Below are 17397 nucleotides of genomic sequence, written 5' to 3' on the forward strand. Positions count from 1 at the left end.
CTGTCCTTGCAGAATTGCAAAAACTTCCATGTTAATGCTTCACTTCACCATTCGAAAGGGACTTAAAGATTACTGTAGGGGCCACTGCTGGATGGAAGGCAAGCTTCTAATCTTGACAGATGCCATGGACTGTAACAAAACTGAGTTGCTGGATATGGCCTGAAAATACTCTGGTACATTCCACTTAATTGGAAGTGCTGGTTTTAGGATAATTATTTTATTACCTTCCCCTGTAAAACCCTTTAGTCTAACGATAGTCCACGATTAGTGCTTATTAGATGGTCTTTTTAGTGTTGCAGGCGAATGTCACTCTGCTCTGGAGAAACGGAGGGATTAAGGCTGGCAGGGCGTTTGGGGGGTGCGTGCAGCAACATCTGGCTGCTTGCAAGCTGCAGCAGGTTGTGACAAGTTACTTGCACTGCAGAGCTGAGCAATCTGTTTTCATTTTGGAGCCTTTCCGTGTGCTTGGATGCTTGTCCGTCTGATTTACCAAGTACCACGGTTCATGTCAATGTTGTCTTGAGGTTTATGAGAACAAGCTGCATTTGGGGATCCTCTGCCCTTTTCCATTCTATTACCTCACTTTTAATTTGCAAAGTTCAAATAGCATGTGGATAGCTGTTTCTCTGGAGATGCGTGTAGTCATATAAACTCTCTGCAACATTTGTAATGCTTGCAAACCAACAGAAGAATACACTTCTGGAAGCTTGAAATCGCCTGTGGAAGGCCTTTGGGAGTGATGCCAGTGGAGGCAGCTTCTAGCCCAGGTTAGGATTGCTTTGAAATAGTTTATTCTATGTGACTGCCCTTAAGAGGGAAGTCTTTGCAATACGTGAGTCCTTGTGTGTATTGGTCTACTCGGCATTGCTGAGATTGGTGGTTGATTTCCGCGGCCTGCTTTATTGCACCAGTTTATGTGTTGGGATTTTAAAAATGCTGGGGGCTCCCGCTGAATCCTACCCTGAGAAAGCAGATTGGCCGTTCAGGGGGACTGCATGGGCAGCGGGCAGCCTGGCTTCCTTGTGTGGCTCTGCGCTCAGCCCTAGGAGGAAGCAGCCATTTCGGCTCCCGAGAGGCCAAGGTCATTCTAGTGATAAATGCTTGTGGCTCTTGTAACGTTTGTATGTCAGGGACTTGGAAGAAATCTGACCTCTGAGACTGAAGGATAGCCTGATGAGGAGGGAAGAAAAAAATCCCAAAGCTGCGTTCCTCACTGCTGTGATTTTACACCTGTGTTCTCTTTGGCAGCATCCTATTTGTCACTGTTGATTGTTTGGCCTCTTTGAATACATGCTCTCTTTCTCCCTCCAGTTCGTGGACAGAATGGGAACAAGAGAGAGGAAATGGAGGCAAAGAGCTCCCTGCATGCATGAGAAAAGACAGCAAGAAGGGTTCACGGTACTGGGAGGAAAGGCGGGGACTGAACCTGGTCCTAAGCACCACCTGGCCAGAAGGAAATACAAGAAATAGGGATCATGCTCACAGGCATGAAAAATCCCAGGGTGGCATTTTCCAGAGAGTGGGAGCTGTGGAGGCCGCTATACTGTACATTCTGCTGTGTGGGCACTTCAAAAGATCAAGTATTTGGGGAAGTCTTGTGTTTTTCTCCTCCCCTTCTGCTATTCAGAATTGTGTTTGGATACTGGGAAAACTGAATTAATGAGACAAATTCCAAATGTTTCTTGGTTCATAGTTGTTCTGAGCTCTAGTGAAACAGGAGTGCTTGATGACTAATTCCTACCTGAAACTATGCAGACTGAAATATCACTGAGGCTTCAACTTTTCGTGCAGCAGAAGGGCCTTGAGTTAGGGCCTATTCCTCTAGTAACTTCATGTGCAGTATTAAAATCGTAGTTCAGGTCTCAGCTGTGCAAGCAAGGAGTGTGTAAAGGCTGAAGTGCATTTAATGAGATGTGTCTGATGAATTGATTTTTTTCTCCCCTTTTTTCCCCCCTGAATGGCAGCAGCACCAGCCGATCCCATGTAAGAATGAATGCTAACACTCTCTGAAAATGCCTTGTGGCGGTACAAAGGGCGCGATGGTAGAGGCTTCAAATGCATTATTTCTCTTCCATCTCTGCTTTTGTCCTTCTTTCAAGCGGATAACTCGCATATTTGCACTGACTGCTTTGGAGATCTGGGAGCAGAAGCAACAGCATGAAACTAATGTGATGCTTTAGAATTTTTCTGCCACTTACTGGGTGTTGAACAGCTGTAATTAAATTAACCAGTATATTGATTTCACCATGCTGCTTGGGAAGGATAAGAGCAGTAACATAAGCTTGAAAAGCTGCAGCCACTTGGAATATGTGATGCCAGCAGTACCAACAGTGAAGCTGAGCAGGTTGATAAACTGAAGATGGTTATCTTCTCCAAACTGTTTTAGCCTTTATGAAGCTAATTGGCCTTGTAGAGTAATTCATAATAAAGGAAAAAAAGACTGAAGCTCTGTGGCTTTCCTGAGTGCTGAGATTGCCACAGAAGCAAATAGACCTGTTTTAGTTTGCAGAGCTTGGTTTTGTGTTAAACAGTGAGTGTCACTGAGATGGAAGCCGTCCAAAGCGTCTCAACAGATGTGAAGGGCGCATTATCCCTTCAGCAGTCCTGTTGGTCACAGCTCTAGAAGCGTGTGTTTTGAGGCTGCGAAGTCCGATGCATTGAAGGAGGGGTGTCCGTGTGGTTTGGTGTCTTTTTTTTTTTGTTTGTTTACACTCTGTTGGGTACTTGTTACTGAAATAGTCGTGGCCACTGGCAGAGGTGCCGCTCTGAAGGTCACTTACAGTGTTGTACCTTATCATCTTGCCTACTGGGATAACTGAATCAATATGTGGTTGCATTACTATAACTGAAAAAAAAATGGCATAACTTCTGTGGGTAGGTGACACTAAAATACTGCAAATGCACATTATTCAGGAGTCCATATGATGTCTGACATACCTTGGTTAGGTGATTGAGTTTTGGCTGGGAAGATTACAGCAGTTCAGTTCAAAAGCTTTGTGATACTATTAAGCGTTTCATCTGAAGTTATTTTATTTCAAGGTATGTGCTCTTGGGCAACTGCGGTTCATGTGGATGGGACCTTTCTTTTTGTTTCCTATTCTCAGTGTTTACTTTTATTCTAATTCAAAAGGAACATCAAGCTTCATGTTACAATAATTGTGAGACATTTGCCATTACTAATAAGCTAAGTTTTTATTTCATAAATATACATAACTACTCCGTGTGCTAAGAATAAAGTTGTTTAATTTGCTCATTAAAGTTGGCTTTATATTTTTATGTTATAGATTTCCCTTTCAGTCACCTCCAACCCTGTACCCGCACCATTTCTACTCCCATCTGTCCCATTTTCCCTTGCCTGCTGGCAGTAGGTCACTGGCACCAATTTTTCTCTGCCTTGAAGTATCCGTCTTGTGTATCTCTACTGCATCTTTCCTTTGGAATCAGCCCTTCAGGTAACTCACCTGTACCGTTCTGGCTGTTAATAGCAAGGTGACTGCTGATTTTGTTGGGACTTCTACTATTTTTTTTCTTTTCTTTTTTTTTTTTAAATGTTTCAAGTGGGCAAATTTAATTTAGAAGGTGTTCTCAGGAACAGAGCTTACTTGTGTTCTGCTCTGAGGTAAGGTATGTGATGTTGGTTTGGTGTCGTGTCCCCCCCCCCCCTCCCCGAAAGTGTCCTCTTCTAACCATTTTCACCACAGTCTTTATACCCTCCCTAACAAAAGAATGAGGATTTTTCTGTAGGTGAGGGAGAGAAGAATAAGCAGCAGGCTGTTGAAATGTAATTGTTGATACTGTTCAGAGTCAAACAAAAGGGTAAGCGGTTGGGTCCTAGGAACAATGGATTGAGTTAAATATTGCAAAGTTCCTGATGCTTTCGCTTCAGCAAGTGCCATCTCCTGGGGGAAGCTTCTTCCTCTAGAAGGAAAGAAGTCTGCTCTCTGTGACTTTCAGAAAGGCCTTTCGGTGAGAAAAATCTTGTTTGCCTGTGGTGCCGAACTTGCAAATTCTATTGAACAACATCAATAAGGTGAATTTTGGGTGATCGTCAGTGAAAATTCATGAGTATTTAATGAGAGCTCTCAGCTAGGAGTTTTGCCTCTTGTTTGCTAGATGTTGGGAAGCTTCCTGCTAGGGCGTCTTGGTTGGTTTTCAAGGATGCAATCATTGCCTTGAAGTTATGCTGAATATTTCTTCAAACTGAGTGCATTGCATATCGTATTCCTTTTCCAGCTCGTGAAAAGTTAACTCTGCCCAGGTAACAAAGCCATTGGTGTGAAGAACCACAGTCTATATGCTCTCTGCTGCCACTGAGTAGTTAGGGTGAGCTTGCAAAACAGCGGTGCTGTTCGCAACAAGGCATCAGTCTCTGGTGAAGATGAGAATGGATTTAATTCTGGTGCCTCACCAATCAGTGTGTGATGTTAACAAGCTAATGTTAGAGCAATTCCACAAAGAGTTTGCATGTTTCAGTATGGTTTGGTGATGTGTCAAGCTGTGATTTTATTTCTAGTCTGTCTTCCACGCACTCAATACTGTGTGGTTTTTTTGTTGGTCCCCACCCCGGTCTATGGCACTGGATTATAAACACTTCTTTCTGGCACAGCATAGATTGAAGATTAGAAAAGCGAGTTGGAGATCTCACCTATCTAGTGAGATAGGTGCGTGTAGGCACTGAAGAACTTCATGTAGAGGTAGGAAGTTGCCACCCAAAATGGGGGATTCTTTTGTCTTGGGTTTTTTTTTTTTTTTTTGTTTGTTTGTTTGTTTCTCTCTCAGTGTCAGGTGGGTGATGAGCAGAAGGACTATTCAACAGTCAGGGAAGAAATGTTTCTAAGCAAAGGGCAGATAGTGTTAGTGAGTATTGATGGATTTGTGCCTGCTGATTTGTCTTTCAAGCTTGACACTGAACAAGATCCTTTGACACTTTCTGGCATCTGTGTTATGAGAGTGAAAAGCTGTTTCTTCATCATCTCCATGTCGCTTAAGATTTAACTTTTTTTTCCTGTGATATTTTTCATCAGTCATCTTTTCCAGAGACTCATGGCCTGTAAGACATTTAAAAGGAAGTATTTCAGCCCAAATTCCTGACCCACAGCTATAACTGGCAGACTGTAGCATTGTGGAAAACTTAAGTAAAAATGCAAGTAGAAGGCTGATAATCTGTTACTTGTTTTATTAAAGGAAAGCTGTCTTTTATTGTTGTAAATAGTGGATATGTACAAATAGGATGTAAGTAGTTTTTTTATATATATGTACGTATATTCAGGTGCTTAGTATTACATTTCCAATAGTTTGCTATTTTCTAAATGAAATTGAGCGACGTGGATCAGTTTGTATTTGATTTCCTCATTTTTTTAACTCCGAGTTGTAGTTTCACCCCTGTGTAAGATGATTTTTAAAGTGAACTAATTAAATACATTCAGACTAAGAAGGCTTGCTCTGGGAAAGTGTTCTCTCTACCCTGGGGAAAAAAAAGATTTCAGCCGTCAAGAGCTGATTTTTAGTTCTTCAGCCATGTTTCCTTGTGCTTAAGACCAATGGTATGAAAACAGCAGATTTTTTTCCAGTCCATGTTTGCAGAACCTGTTGCAAAAGAAGGAAAGCTTAGGCTTTAAAGTCAGTGTTTCAGACTTATGGTGCACGTCTAACGAAAGGAAAATGGAAGGGGGAAAAAAATGGTATCTTTCTTCAACAGGGTAAGTTGTCCAGTGGGAGAATCATTTGTGTTTATGGGGTAGGTTGTGGAGACTTGGGAAGTGGATGGTGGTGCGGGATGTTGAAGCTTGAGACTCGTACTCTTTCATGTGGATGTTCATCGTGGAGTGGAAGCTTCTGGTCTGGCAAGAGGGCTAACCCAGATGAACTACTTAGGATTGGAGGCATCGTTCTCTGGAGCACGTAAACCTGTGAAAAAATAGAAAATTTGTATAAAGATAATGACTTGTTTAACTGTGTAACTCTTCTCAATTAATGAATTTCAGTGGCTGAGAGTCAGGAGCAGGAGTTGCTTGCTGTGTGGGGGCTTTGGTGGTTTGACATCACGCTGCAGGGATTTCTCAGCTGCTTATGAAGAAACTCTTATGAATTACAGACTAGTATATTAAGAAAACAGGCACTAATTTCAGTCATTTCTGTACACAGACAGGAATCTACCAGAGGGCTGGGTGTGCAGCTGGGGCAGCCAATTATGGTCAGCTATTGTTACCAGATTGCTCTTAATGAAATAGTACATTTTGCAATATGAATTACTAGCGCTAGTCTAATAGCAATCTCATTTTACTCTTACATTGCACATTCATTTTCTGTCTCTTGATTTTAGACAAAATCTGCCAGAATTATGTTATGATGGTTTGAAGTAATTGAGTAATGATGTGTGACCCCAGGTAACAGACTCCTAAACACTGTCATAGTCTTTTAAGACGACTGTGTTATTACTAGTGTGTGTTGTAGGATAGATTTGCTCCGTAAGAATAAAAGCTAATTTTTGCCATGCTGATAGAGGCAAGATTCTTTTGTATGTTGTGCTTAAAAAGAGGAACAAAAATCTTGAAGCTAGACTGCATTTTCACAAGGACGTTTTGAAAGAAGTGTTTTGTTAGGCTGCTAGACTGACATGATCCAATTTTGTCATGAACACAAGGGCTGCCCAGCATTGTTTGCATTTGGGAAAGAAAATTGGCCTCTCCCCTTCCTTTCTGAGCTTCTTCAGATGTTTTGTTATGTTAAACAGTGCAAAGAATGACAGACTTTCTTTGTAGTGCTGCTTAAATTTACCTTTTTGTTTGTGTTCAACTTTAATTTATTCTTTCAAGTTCGTGCCCAAAGATGTGGAAGTTAATAATGAGATTTAGGGGTTGCCTGGGTAAGAGGGTGACATTTTTGTCTTGAAATCAAAGCAAATTACTGGTCTTACTGTTTTTACCTGGGTTGGTGTAGGTTAGTCAAGTCCAAATAATGAGAAACTAGATCCTTTAGTGCTGTGCGTTGTCTGCGTATGGACTTGTTTAAGGAGGCTTGCCAAAGCAGAACTGCAGCTGATGTTTTAAAACTGTTCATTGTTGATCACCAATATACTGCTTAAAACAGTAGAAGAATTTCTGAAAACCTTGTTTTCCTCCTCTGCAGTTTATGTAAACAAACAATTTTTTGGTATTTCTTTGTAAGGTTCTCTGCCGCTTTCTTTGTTTTACTCCTTTGCCTGGGAAATGATTATTGAAGAACTGCCCGTTTTCTCTAGCTGTTTGTAAGGTATCTGTGTTTTTCTTCTAGAGCCACCTGTTTTCTCCTCTTATCATTCCATATATGACATAAAATATTACATACCAATTTGGGTTTGTTCCAGGATGATTGTGTACTTGCCCTACTTAGAGTCCAAGGTGGCGAAAGTGTTCAGCGCTTTAGGAGGAACCCGAAATGTTGCAGAGTTACATTTTTCTGTCCCCTTCCCCACCAGTCAGTAGGTTTTAGTGTGGCAGTTTACTAAGCATTGAAGTCTGAAACAACTGGGAAAACAAACCTTGTTTCTATCTTCTTTTCCTCAGCAAGCTGCTACATAGGCTGATTGCATCTTGCACTGCTACTGTGTTTGAAAGAGACTGACACATTTAAAAAAAGTAAAACATTGAGGTAACTGGTTTAGACTGTATGTTGACAGTGACATGCTTAATTTGATACTATTTTTTCAAAGCTATCTATGCCCGAAGCATGCTTTGAAAAAAAGCTTAGGCTATCTGGATAAGGTTAACAGTACTATTTTAGTGTAAGCGCCGTATAGTGCTACTGCAGTCTTGCCCTCCATATCAGGTGTTCCTGAGCATCCTCACTAATTCAGGATGTTTGACTGAGGAGTGTTCCCCCACTTTTTTTTTTTCCTCCCTGCATGTTGTCAACTTGACTCCTTGAACTTGGCTTGCTGAAGGATTAACTAAGGAACATTGCAAGACAGTTGTAAGTATGCATGTCTGAAGAAAAAAGGTGAAATGCAGAATTAAGGCAATTCTGAGTTAGACTTAAACTGTCATGGTAATAGAGCCTAAAGTGTTTTCTGCAAGCTCCTTAATCATTTTTAATGTCTACTCGCGAGAGAGTAATAGCACATAGTCTGGAAATCTAAGCAGTGAGGAAGTACAATTTCATTGTGTTTAAAAACATGTGTAGATAACAAGGAGCAAAGTATCTGATAGAACAGAGGTGCCTCACAGCCAGTACTCGGTGAACATAACCTGTTCACCAAGGCTGATTGTTGTCCTTGTAATCTGAACTTGTGGGAAGAGAGGCATTGGATGTGGTCTGCCCAGCCTGTTTGCTGTGGTATCCTCATCCTCTGACTTTGGCAGTGCAGGGCTGTTGGAGCCTGGCAGGCTATGCCATGGTTTTTCTCGGTGAGAATTCAACCTGTGCAATCCATGTGGCATTGAGAAAAGCATACCGTACCTTGGCTAAACTCTGCAAGGCTGGAGTCCACCTGCTGTGGAGCTTTTCAGCACACACTGTGGTGCAACAATACCCGGGCAGTTTCTGTGGGTATGGGGATATTTTCTCTTCCTCAAAGTGGAAGACGCACGAAGCGGAGGAAGCCTAGGAATGCAGTGAGCAAAGCGATGGCAGCCTGCATTACGAATATCAGATCACGCAACCGATGGGTGAGCTGTGGCCCTGGCTTTCACCATTGCTTGGGGCAGCGCCCTGCGCGCTTGCTTGCCTGGGTGGACCTTCCTAGTGCCCTGGCCTGCGGCTGGGATGTGGTGCAGCTTCTGTCAGCGCTGGGGGTCAGCTCCTGGGCACTTCGGCGTCGGACAGAACACACCTTCCTGCCTGGCTGCCTGCCTGGAGCGCAGCCAAGGTGCTTTCATTTTTTGGCTGGCAGGTTCAACTGCAATTTTTTGTGTGTTTTGCTGACCTGATTGAGGTAAATGATATAGACAGGGTGCTTCAGGAATGCAGGAAAAACTGGGGCTGGAAGGATGGTCTGGAAGCAAAACTGCTGTGGCGGGTTGGAGGTAGGGAGATGGGAGCTTGCTTGTGTGGTGTGTACACAGGTTCTTAGCTGCGTGTGGCAAATTGAATTTTGTCTGTAGTTTACTCATGGGAAAAGATGTGCTATGGAGGAAATGTTTTAATAATTTCCCGACTATATATCTATGGGTTTCCAGGGTGTGAGAAAAGCATTTATCCAGATTCCTAGAAGACAAAAAAAAAAACAAAACACTAGTGAGAAGCTATTGGAAGATGCTGTCTATTAGTTTAGGAAGTTTGTGATCCACAAACAACAGAAGCATAGAGGATCTGGTGGTAAAGTGTCACTGTGTATTCACTTTGGTTCTATATTCTTCCCTAGGCATTTTCTGTAGACCCCCGATAGAAACGGGGTGCTAAGCCAGGTCGTCTTCTGCCTTTTTTATGAGTTATTTTAGAGCTACACTACAAAACCTCTTAAATTATTTTTATATGCCAGTCTTTTAGTCAGAGCATAATTTTTGAAGCAATAAAACTTGACATTGGTTCTCATGCTGCTCTTACATGATGGTGTTGAAAATCATATAATGAGCATCGCCTGTTAGTGTGTGGCTTTTTGCATCAGTACAGGCATTAAAACATTAGTGATCTATATAATCAAATTACTTAGTGTTGTACCACTGTTAAATCTTAAAGATTTGATTGCTCTTCTGTAGGGTAATTTGGTTTTGTACACTGTTAGATATTATGGTGTGTCAAGGTATTTATGCTTGACATCTTCAGTTAGGATTGCCTTTTACATTACTCTTAAAAACTGGCCTTTATATAACAGGCAGTTTTATTGCTGTGTAGCCAGTTGATTTCTATGACTAGTTTCTCCAGAAAGTTTATCTTAGATCAAGGATTATTACCCTGAAGATCTCATGGTGTTACAAGTTCTGAAATGTTTCTTTGAACCTCTGATCACTGTCGTGACCATTTATCAGCAAGTGAAGGTTTCTTTCATTACAAAAGCAGTAGAGTTTCATTGTTCCAATTGTTTCACCTGGTAATCCTTTTGTCCTCCTGGTTTTTTTTAATCATTTGTACTCACTGGGTTTGATTTGAGTACTTTCTTTAATAAGTTTATGCCCACAAAGCTTCCCACCTTCTTGATTGGATCTAATGGCAAGTATCTGGTAGTTGTGAGCTCTTCTTGAGGCTCCTTCCATGTTTTCTAAATCAGAGGTAAATTTCTAGTATAAACATGTACACATGTAAAATTGTCTGGGCAGGCTGTTCTGGAAGTTTGCTGTTGCTTCATGTGTTTTCTAAGTTTTATTTTGTTTCAAGGTCTGTGTGTGTGTTTTTCCCCCTCCTCCATATTTTACTGGTGGATATGCTTTTGCATTTGCCATTTATTATTGAGTGGAAATATGAACAATGTATATATAGTGTCTCAGGCTGATTACATTCAGCACTGAAGGCATCACCTGTACCTTCTTCTGTTCAAGATCTTGTTTGAGAGCATCTCTCCTTGGGAATACTCCATCCCGTTGATTTCTTTCATACATCTAGTCTCTGGGGTTCTCCCACTCGCCACCCCCTAGTATCTGTGATTATATACTCTTGGGTTTTGATCAAGTTTTAGGATGCTAATGAGCCAGCAGGGAGTAGACATGGTGAACAGCAACAAGAATGAAGAGGAATGTCTTGGCTGCATTTCTGTATCTTGTGAAAACAAGGTGGATTAAATCATGTTCTGGAATAAGAGAACGCTTATCACTATGCACTGATCTGTGCCCGGTTTTGGCATTAAATGGGAGCAATTATTTCTCTCAAGCTAATTCTCCCTTTCTTCAAATACAGCTTGACTATGCAGTTCAATAGTTATCTTTTATTTTTTTTTTCTTTCTTAAAAAACCCACAACCTTTCATGATTCCCTAGATTCTTGGAATAACTTCAGGATGCCTTAAATGCTGTTGTCTTGGAGTCACAGCCTCTCCAGTTTTCTCGACTTTCTAGCCATAATAAAAATAGCTCTATTATTTATGTTCCCAATTGTACTGTGAATACTTTAATTGAACTTGATTCCCTCTGCACAGATCATACTTGGAGCATGCACCTGTGTCTGATTTGCCCAGTTATTCTCTTAGCATGTCGATATATGGCTGAGCCTGGGTAGCGTTTAACTGGGAGTAATGGAAGAAAAGCTGTATGAGACAAGATGAAATGGTACTTATTACAAATACCGTATGTTTTTGTCCTGACAATATGGAGCTGGGATTAATTTTATGGCTGGAGGGAAGGGGGTTAACTTGTAATGCTTACTTTACCACTAATTGTTTATGACACTCAGGGCAAGCTGTAGGGTCCTACCCTGTATTCAGTGTGACCTTGGAATGTGTGCTGCAAACGATAATGGCAGCTTCAGTGTTTTTAATATCAGAGCATGCCGCTTATTTAGGAAAATGCACCTTAGTGCTCTGTAATAAATAGTTTTGTGGGTCTTTCAGTTCTCTAGGTTTATTAAAATGTTCAGAAAGCAAAAGTTAGCCATAAAATAGTAGTATTACTTGGTGTACAAATGTCATTCCTCCTCTCACCATGTGCTTTGTGTTATGATCTAATTACCTTGACGTTAATTTTGTAGTGCTAATGTGTCTCAGGCTCGAGCTATTCCAGGAAGAGTTACCTGAAATTGGCAAGCTGATAAACCAAAGCATTTTGTTTGGAGCGTGCACAGTTGTAAAAAGGAGCAAAACTGGAGCCGTGATTCCCAGAAGCAGGCAGGGATATATTCAGGAGAGTCTGTAATGACTCTCTTGGAGGACTGTACAAAATGTGAAGTTTCCTTTAATTACATTCCAACTTTTACCTGTTTATTAGACTGCGACATCTCTCTGAAATTGTTGCTTTGTAAGAATTTGAAGCATTCTTGTGAGTGTTGAGGTGCATGAGCAGTGATCCCCAAACCTGAAACTGTATTTATTGACTCGAGGAAGTATTTGCTTAAACATTCAAATACAAATGGTACTGGTGGTAATGAGTTATTTGTTCTGGCGTGTTGCTGTAGGTCCTGTTCTTCCCTGTCTTACTCTTTTCTTTCTCATTACAGGTCTTGATGCAGAATTGTCTTACGTGAGGAATGATGTGGTTAATCACTATGCATTGTCCTTCAATCTCTTAATACCCAGTGAGACCAACAATCTTCACTTCAGCTGGCATGCTAAATCCAAGGTAAGCAGGCACAACTTCTGTGTTTGAGTACTTGATATGTGATTTGTATTGTTTAGTGAATACGAACTATTATAGTTTAGTGGCTTTTTTTCTTGGCAAAAATTAGCGTATGCTAGGTGTAAAAGAGTGAGTTATATGATTGCAGGCAGTAAATTAAGATGGTATGTGTCCAAACTGTTCCTTTCTTCTTTTAGAAAGGTGAAGCACTCCTTTTGAAGTGTTGTATACTTCCTGCATCTGGCAGGGTACGTGTGTGTATATATATACACACAAGCTAATGCTATGGAATCTTTTTCTGGTGGTGCATTGAACACACAGAAGGGACAGCCATGAACCGAAGCCTCTGGAAATCAAATGTAGAGCAGTTGTGTTTGAGATTTCTAGAAACATATGTTTGGAGACAAGAAGAACCTATAAAGTAGCATCTAGTATGTTATTACTGAGCCCTGATTAAATGGAAAGGGATTTTTATTTCACTTAATCACCATGGCTGGAGCACGCAGCAACAGCTGTCATAAAGATTGTGTATGCTCTTACATTTTGAAACATTTCCAGTTACTTAACAATTTATTCTTGTATATGAAATGATCTGTTCAGTCTCTGCCAGATGTTAATTTTTTTTTTTTAAACTTGAGCGATGGTGGTTCTTCTGTCCTGAAGTAGGAAAGACTGCTGTAGGAACATTAATATTTAACAACTCCTCTGATGCAGCTGCTGAGGATTCCTTCTGCCACTGTTTTTCCCTTTGAGGCATAACTTCTTACAAGATGTGAATTTTGGCCTGCAGCGGTGTTGGGTACAGTGCAAGCCAACTCTTCTACTCGATACCATGTGCCACCTTCACAGGCAGTTCAGTCACTTGCCATTTGAATAGGACCTTTGAAGGAGTTTCCTTGTTACAATTTCAGCTGTGAGCTACCTGTGTCCCTGTCCCTGCCCTGAGTTTCCTTGGGCCTGTCTGAATTTTGAATAGGAATTTTTGAGCTTGTGTAGCCCTTCTTCCATTACTGTGATTGCACCACTCGTCATCTTCTGTGCTAGCTTTGTCGGATGGGTGTAGTGCAGTTTATAGGAGCTCAGACACTGGGTTATGTTTCTACCCCTGGCATCTTGACTGAAAAATAAATTCATAACATAAATGCATCCTGTTATGCTCTAGAAAGGGGAAAAAAAGAAACTAATGGAACAAACGAAGTCAAACCAAATTCATTCAGTCGAGTATGGAGGGATAGGGTGAATTTCGAACAGGAGCTTATGACTTAGTTACAATAGGTCCTGTACTTTTTTGAATGAATATTTACAGAATCAGCTTCTTAAGTGGAAACAAATTCTTGACTGTAGTTGAATAAACTGTAAGCAATTTTGGCTGTGTAGCTTATAAAACTGACTAGAGGAAGGGGAATTTCTTGAATTCCTATGGCTTTAACAAACTGGCTTTTAAACAAGTAAGTTTAAAAGTATCAGGATGTGAGGTTTGTGGTGGGTATTTTTTTCATACAGCACTTCAAATTCTGTCCCAGATTATCAAGAATGATTTCAAGAGTGGCTTCTGTTTTGGCTTTCTTAATTTGAACTGTCAGAAAAGTCTGATATTTAGACTTCATGTAATAAACTGTGAACTTGGGCACCTAAAATCACCAGCCTTCTTTGAAAAGAAGGTACAGTTTTTTGATTTCAAGAAGAATTATGAAAAGGTATATAGCACTTCTTTTTACTACTGTAGAGATTTCTTAATGTGTTTTGCATCTCCCAACTATTGTTACAGGTTGAGTATAAACTGGGATTTCAGGTAGATAATCCCATGGCTATGGCTCTGCCCCAGGCCAACATTTCTTTACAAGGAGAAGTTCCTCGCACCCTTTCAGGTAAACTGCCCACCCTCTGCAAGAGCACAGCTGGTGCTGATACTAAAAATGCTTGCTGGTGGTACTTTGTTTTTTCAAAAATGTGTGTAGTTTTGTGTAAGAGCATAATTTTTCTCTGTTAAACATCATATGTTTATAGGCCTTCTGCAACAGTTATGACATTGCTAAAAGCGTTTTATAGATTGAGACTATTAGTCTGAGAGTAATATTTTTTCCCCTTGTTTAGTGGAGGATAGAGTTTTTCCTGGAAAGAAAACATGACATTTTTTACGTATATGGTCCCACACAAGGTTCCAGTTCCCTTTCAACAATAATCATTAGCAATTGCATGGATTTTAAAATCCATGCCTTTAGATTTCTCTACTCTAGAAAAGACATTTCAAGATGTGTGGGTGTTGTTTATACATTGAAGTGTTTATGGTAAATTTAAATCTGAGAACTGAGAAAACTATTTTGAGTATGTAATAGCTTCTCTCTAGAATTTATACTAGAAATAACTTTATTTGTTCCAGGAAATGTGCAAGTGGTCATCATTCCTTGGTCATTCAGCTATGGTTCCTTGTACTCTGTTCGATATTCAAAGGGCAATAAAAAATACGTTGATGTTTTGGTTTTGTACCAGTCTTTTGCGAAAGCGGATACTAGGGAATTAGGCTTGTTGTGTCTGCTCTGTTGGCATAAATAATACTGGTATATAAGCTAGAATGTAAATAATGTCATATTAGTCTAAGCTTTGATTCCAGTCGGTTGTGCAGAGACCAAAATGTTCAAGCTTAACTGTTGTGAAAAAGGCTAACCCTAATTGTGTTTGCGAAAGAGACAAGAGAAACGAAATTTTCTGGTTCTCTGTGATAACGGAGCTTTCTCTCGTGGCAGCACGTTAACTCCAGAGCTAATGGATGTCTAATGGTGATTTATACACAGATATAATTTGTTTTAGTAATCTGTAAGCTTTTAATATAATACACATAAATACATTTGAAATTTATGCCCTTTAATGCTTTAATAGTTGTCTGAAATTGCAAGGCATGAAGGCTGAAATAGTGTTTCTTAATAGCAAGTTCTTTAAAAATGTACATTAAAAATTTCGTATAGAAAGACCCTTATTTAAATATTCTTTTACCACAGTATGTACAAAATAATAGAACTTAATTGTAAGGCCTGTTTGTTCTCTGTTTGCAGTGTTTCGTGTCGAACTCTCCTGCACTGGCAGACTCGACTCTGAGGTCACAATACTAATGCAACTCAACTTGACAATAAATTCATCAAAAAACATCACAGTTTTAAATTTCAAACGAAGGAAAATGTGCTACAAAAGTAAGACATTAAGTTTCAAATATTAAAAAACTCTTAGTATTAAAGTATGATAGGAAAAAGGAGTGGGAAGGTATATGATCCAGGACGTAACAGTCCCCCAGAGTGAATGCTGAAGACAGGAAGGAACCAGGTAAAATTTTGCCTTTCAGAGATGAATGGAGACTTTTAGTAAAAGCAGAAGCTGATGGATGAACAAATTCCCCAAGTGTTCTGCTGCACTGACTGTCCTTTTTACATATATAGCAAAAAGCATTTTCTCTATTGCCCAGAGAAGTTGTGGATGCCCACTCCCTGCCAGAGTTCAAGGCCAGGTTGGATGGAGCTCTGAGCAACCTGGTCTGGTGGAAGATGTCCCTGCTTATGGCAGGGGGTTTGTAACCAGATGATCTTTAAGGTCCTTTCCAACCCTTCTCATTCTGTGATTCTATGAAATTAGTTTCCTCAGAACTGCAGTACTCTATTCAAATTGTTCTAAGATTGAGCAACTAGATCTACTTAGTTTGTAAAATGAGATAAACTTAAAATTGGCTGTATAATAAATCTAAGCAGGTGTTAGTCTTTCAGACTTACAGTTCAAAATGATCTTGGTAGATAATGCAGATGGCAGAAATCCCAAATAGACTCTGCTGCATTTTGACTTAAGAATTTGCAAACACTATTTATGCTTGGGTAGCAGCAACTGTCTCCTGTTTCTGCTTCCTAGAAGTATTTTCGTAGGCATCAGAAGACAATTATTTTGGAGGATCCCATGAACTGTACCCTCCTTACAAATGGCTGTGGTATCCTGTTCTTGGGCAGTGTTTGAGGATGGCCACCCTCCATTTACATGCGCCTCCTTGCACTGTTCAGTTTACTTGGAGCCTTTGAGGGCAGTAGTTGGCTTTTCAGAGGGAGGTTTGTCACTTCTCTTGAGTATAAATGTCTAAGGATGAACTTCTGGAAGGTGTGGGTGAAAGAGCTAGCGTGGCTTTTCAGCACATCAGGTTGTGACACTTGTGTTCCTTACATTGGTACTATAGGAAGATCATTCTTAATTTGATGTTTATCTCTCTTCCTAGTGAAAATGGAGGTCTTGCTGATAATGTTTTGAAGGAAAGACATTTTTACCTTTATTTCATGTTTTCCTAGGTACTTTTTCAAATGTTCTAAGTGAGGGAAGTCAGCACTGCTTATGCATTCATAGCTTATTGAGCTGCAGCATGTGCAGAGGAGGCTTTCATAGGCACCGCACAGTTATCTGAGCATGTGAAATAGAGCCACTTCCTAAATTACACAGAAGTGATTCTTACAAAGATCATTTTTCTGTGGGTTCATAAAAATGTCAGTGACATTTTTGATGTGTGTTGAGTTGATTGATACAGAGCATCCGGGGATTTCTGATTTAATTTAGTGTGTTAAGTTAAAAATGTGCAGGAACTTGCTAGTGGTTTTGCTCAAGGCATTGATAGTAGTTCCTTCCAAAGCTTAAAAAAAAGGGGGGGGGGAGGGGATGGGGAGAGAAGACAAATTCTCCACCTTGCCCGTATTATGTTTTCACAAGTTTAGCAGGCTGAACTGGCTTGCCAAGGAGTCTGTGATGAGGAGGAAGCAGCTCTTCACAGCTGGGAGCAGGAAGGGGAGTGTGCAAGTGAGACTATGCCTTTGCAGCCACAGAAAGCCATTATAATGCCAGCAGATCCTCAGTGAGGTTCATCTGGAGTCATGTCCCCAGTCTGCATTCCCTTGATTTGCACTGCTCCTCTTAGTGACCAGACTCATAGTAAGCTTAATGAAGATTTATCCCCTTTCTAAAAGGCTGCTTTCACACATGAACCTGACACATGTCCTTGTCACTTTTGTTCTGTATTTATGAGTATTTAAATGGGCATTACCTTTTTCATCCTTCAGATTTAAAACACTCGTGACTGTAGCATCAGCTGAGAAGGCACAGTGCCCGTAGCTGCGTCTCTAACTTTTTACTAGTTTGAGTAGCCTGGAGCCAGAATTTCTTCCAAAAGGTCAGAGTAGCATTCATTGAACATTCAAGAAATTATTTTC

At 40.4% G+C, this 17397-nt stretch overlaps 1 protein-coding gene across 1 annotated transcript in view; it reads left to right on the forward strand.

The window, feature by feature from the left end:
• The window catches only part of RYK (receptor like tyrosine kinase), a 64952-nt gene that overhangs the window by 6273 nt on the left and 41282 nt on the right, over positions 1–17397 (forward strand). Inside the window, exons 2-4 of the mRNA XM_075417713.1 lie at positions 12057–12178; positions 13944–14043; positions 15226–15360. Of these exons, the coding sequence (XP_075273828.1) occupies positions 12057–12178; positions 13944–14043; positions 15226–15360 (357 nt within the window). The remainder of the gene's footprint in view (positions 1–12056; positions 12179–13943; positions 14044–15225; positions 15361–17397) is intronic.

Source organism: Opisthocomus hoazin, chromosome 4 (assembly GCF_030867145.1).
Source record: "Opisthocomus hoazin isolate bOpiHoa1 chromosome 4, bOpiHoa1.hap1, whole genome shotgun sequence".
Taxonomy (NCBI): Eukaryota; Metazoa; Chordata; class Aves; order Opisthocomiformes; family Opisthocomidae; genus Opisthocomus; species Opisthocomus hoazin.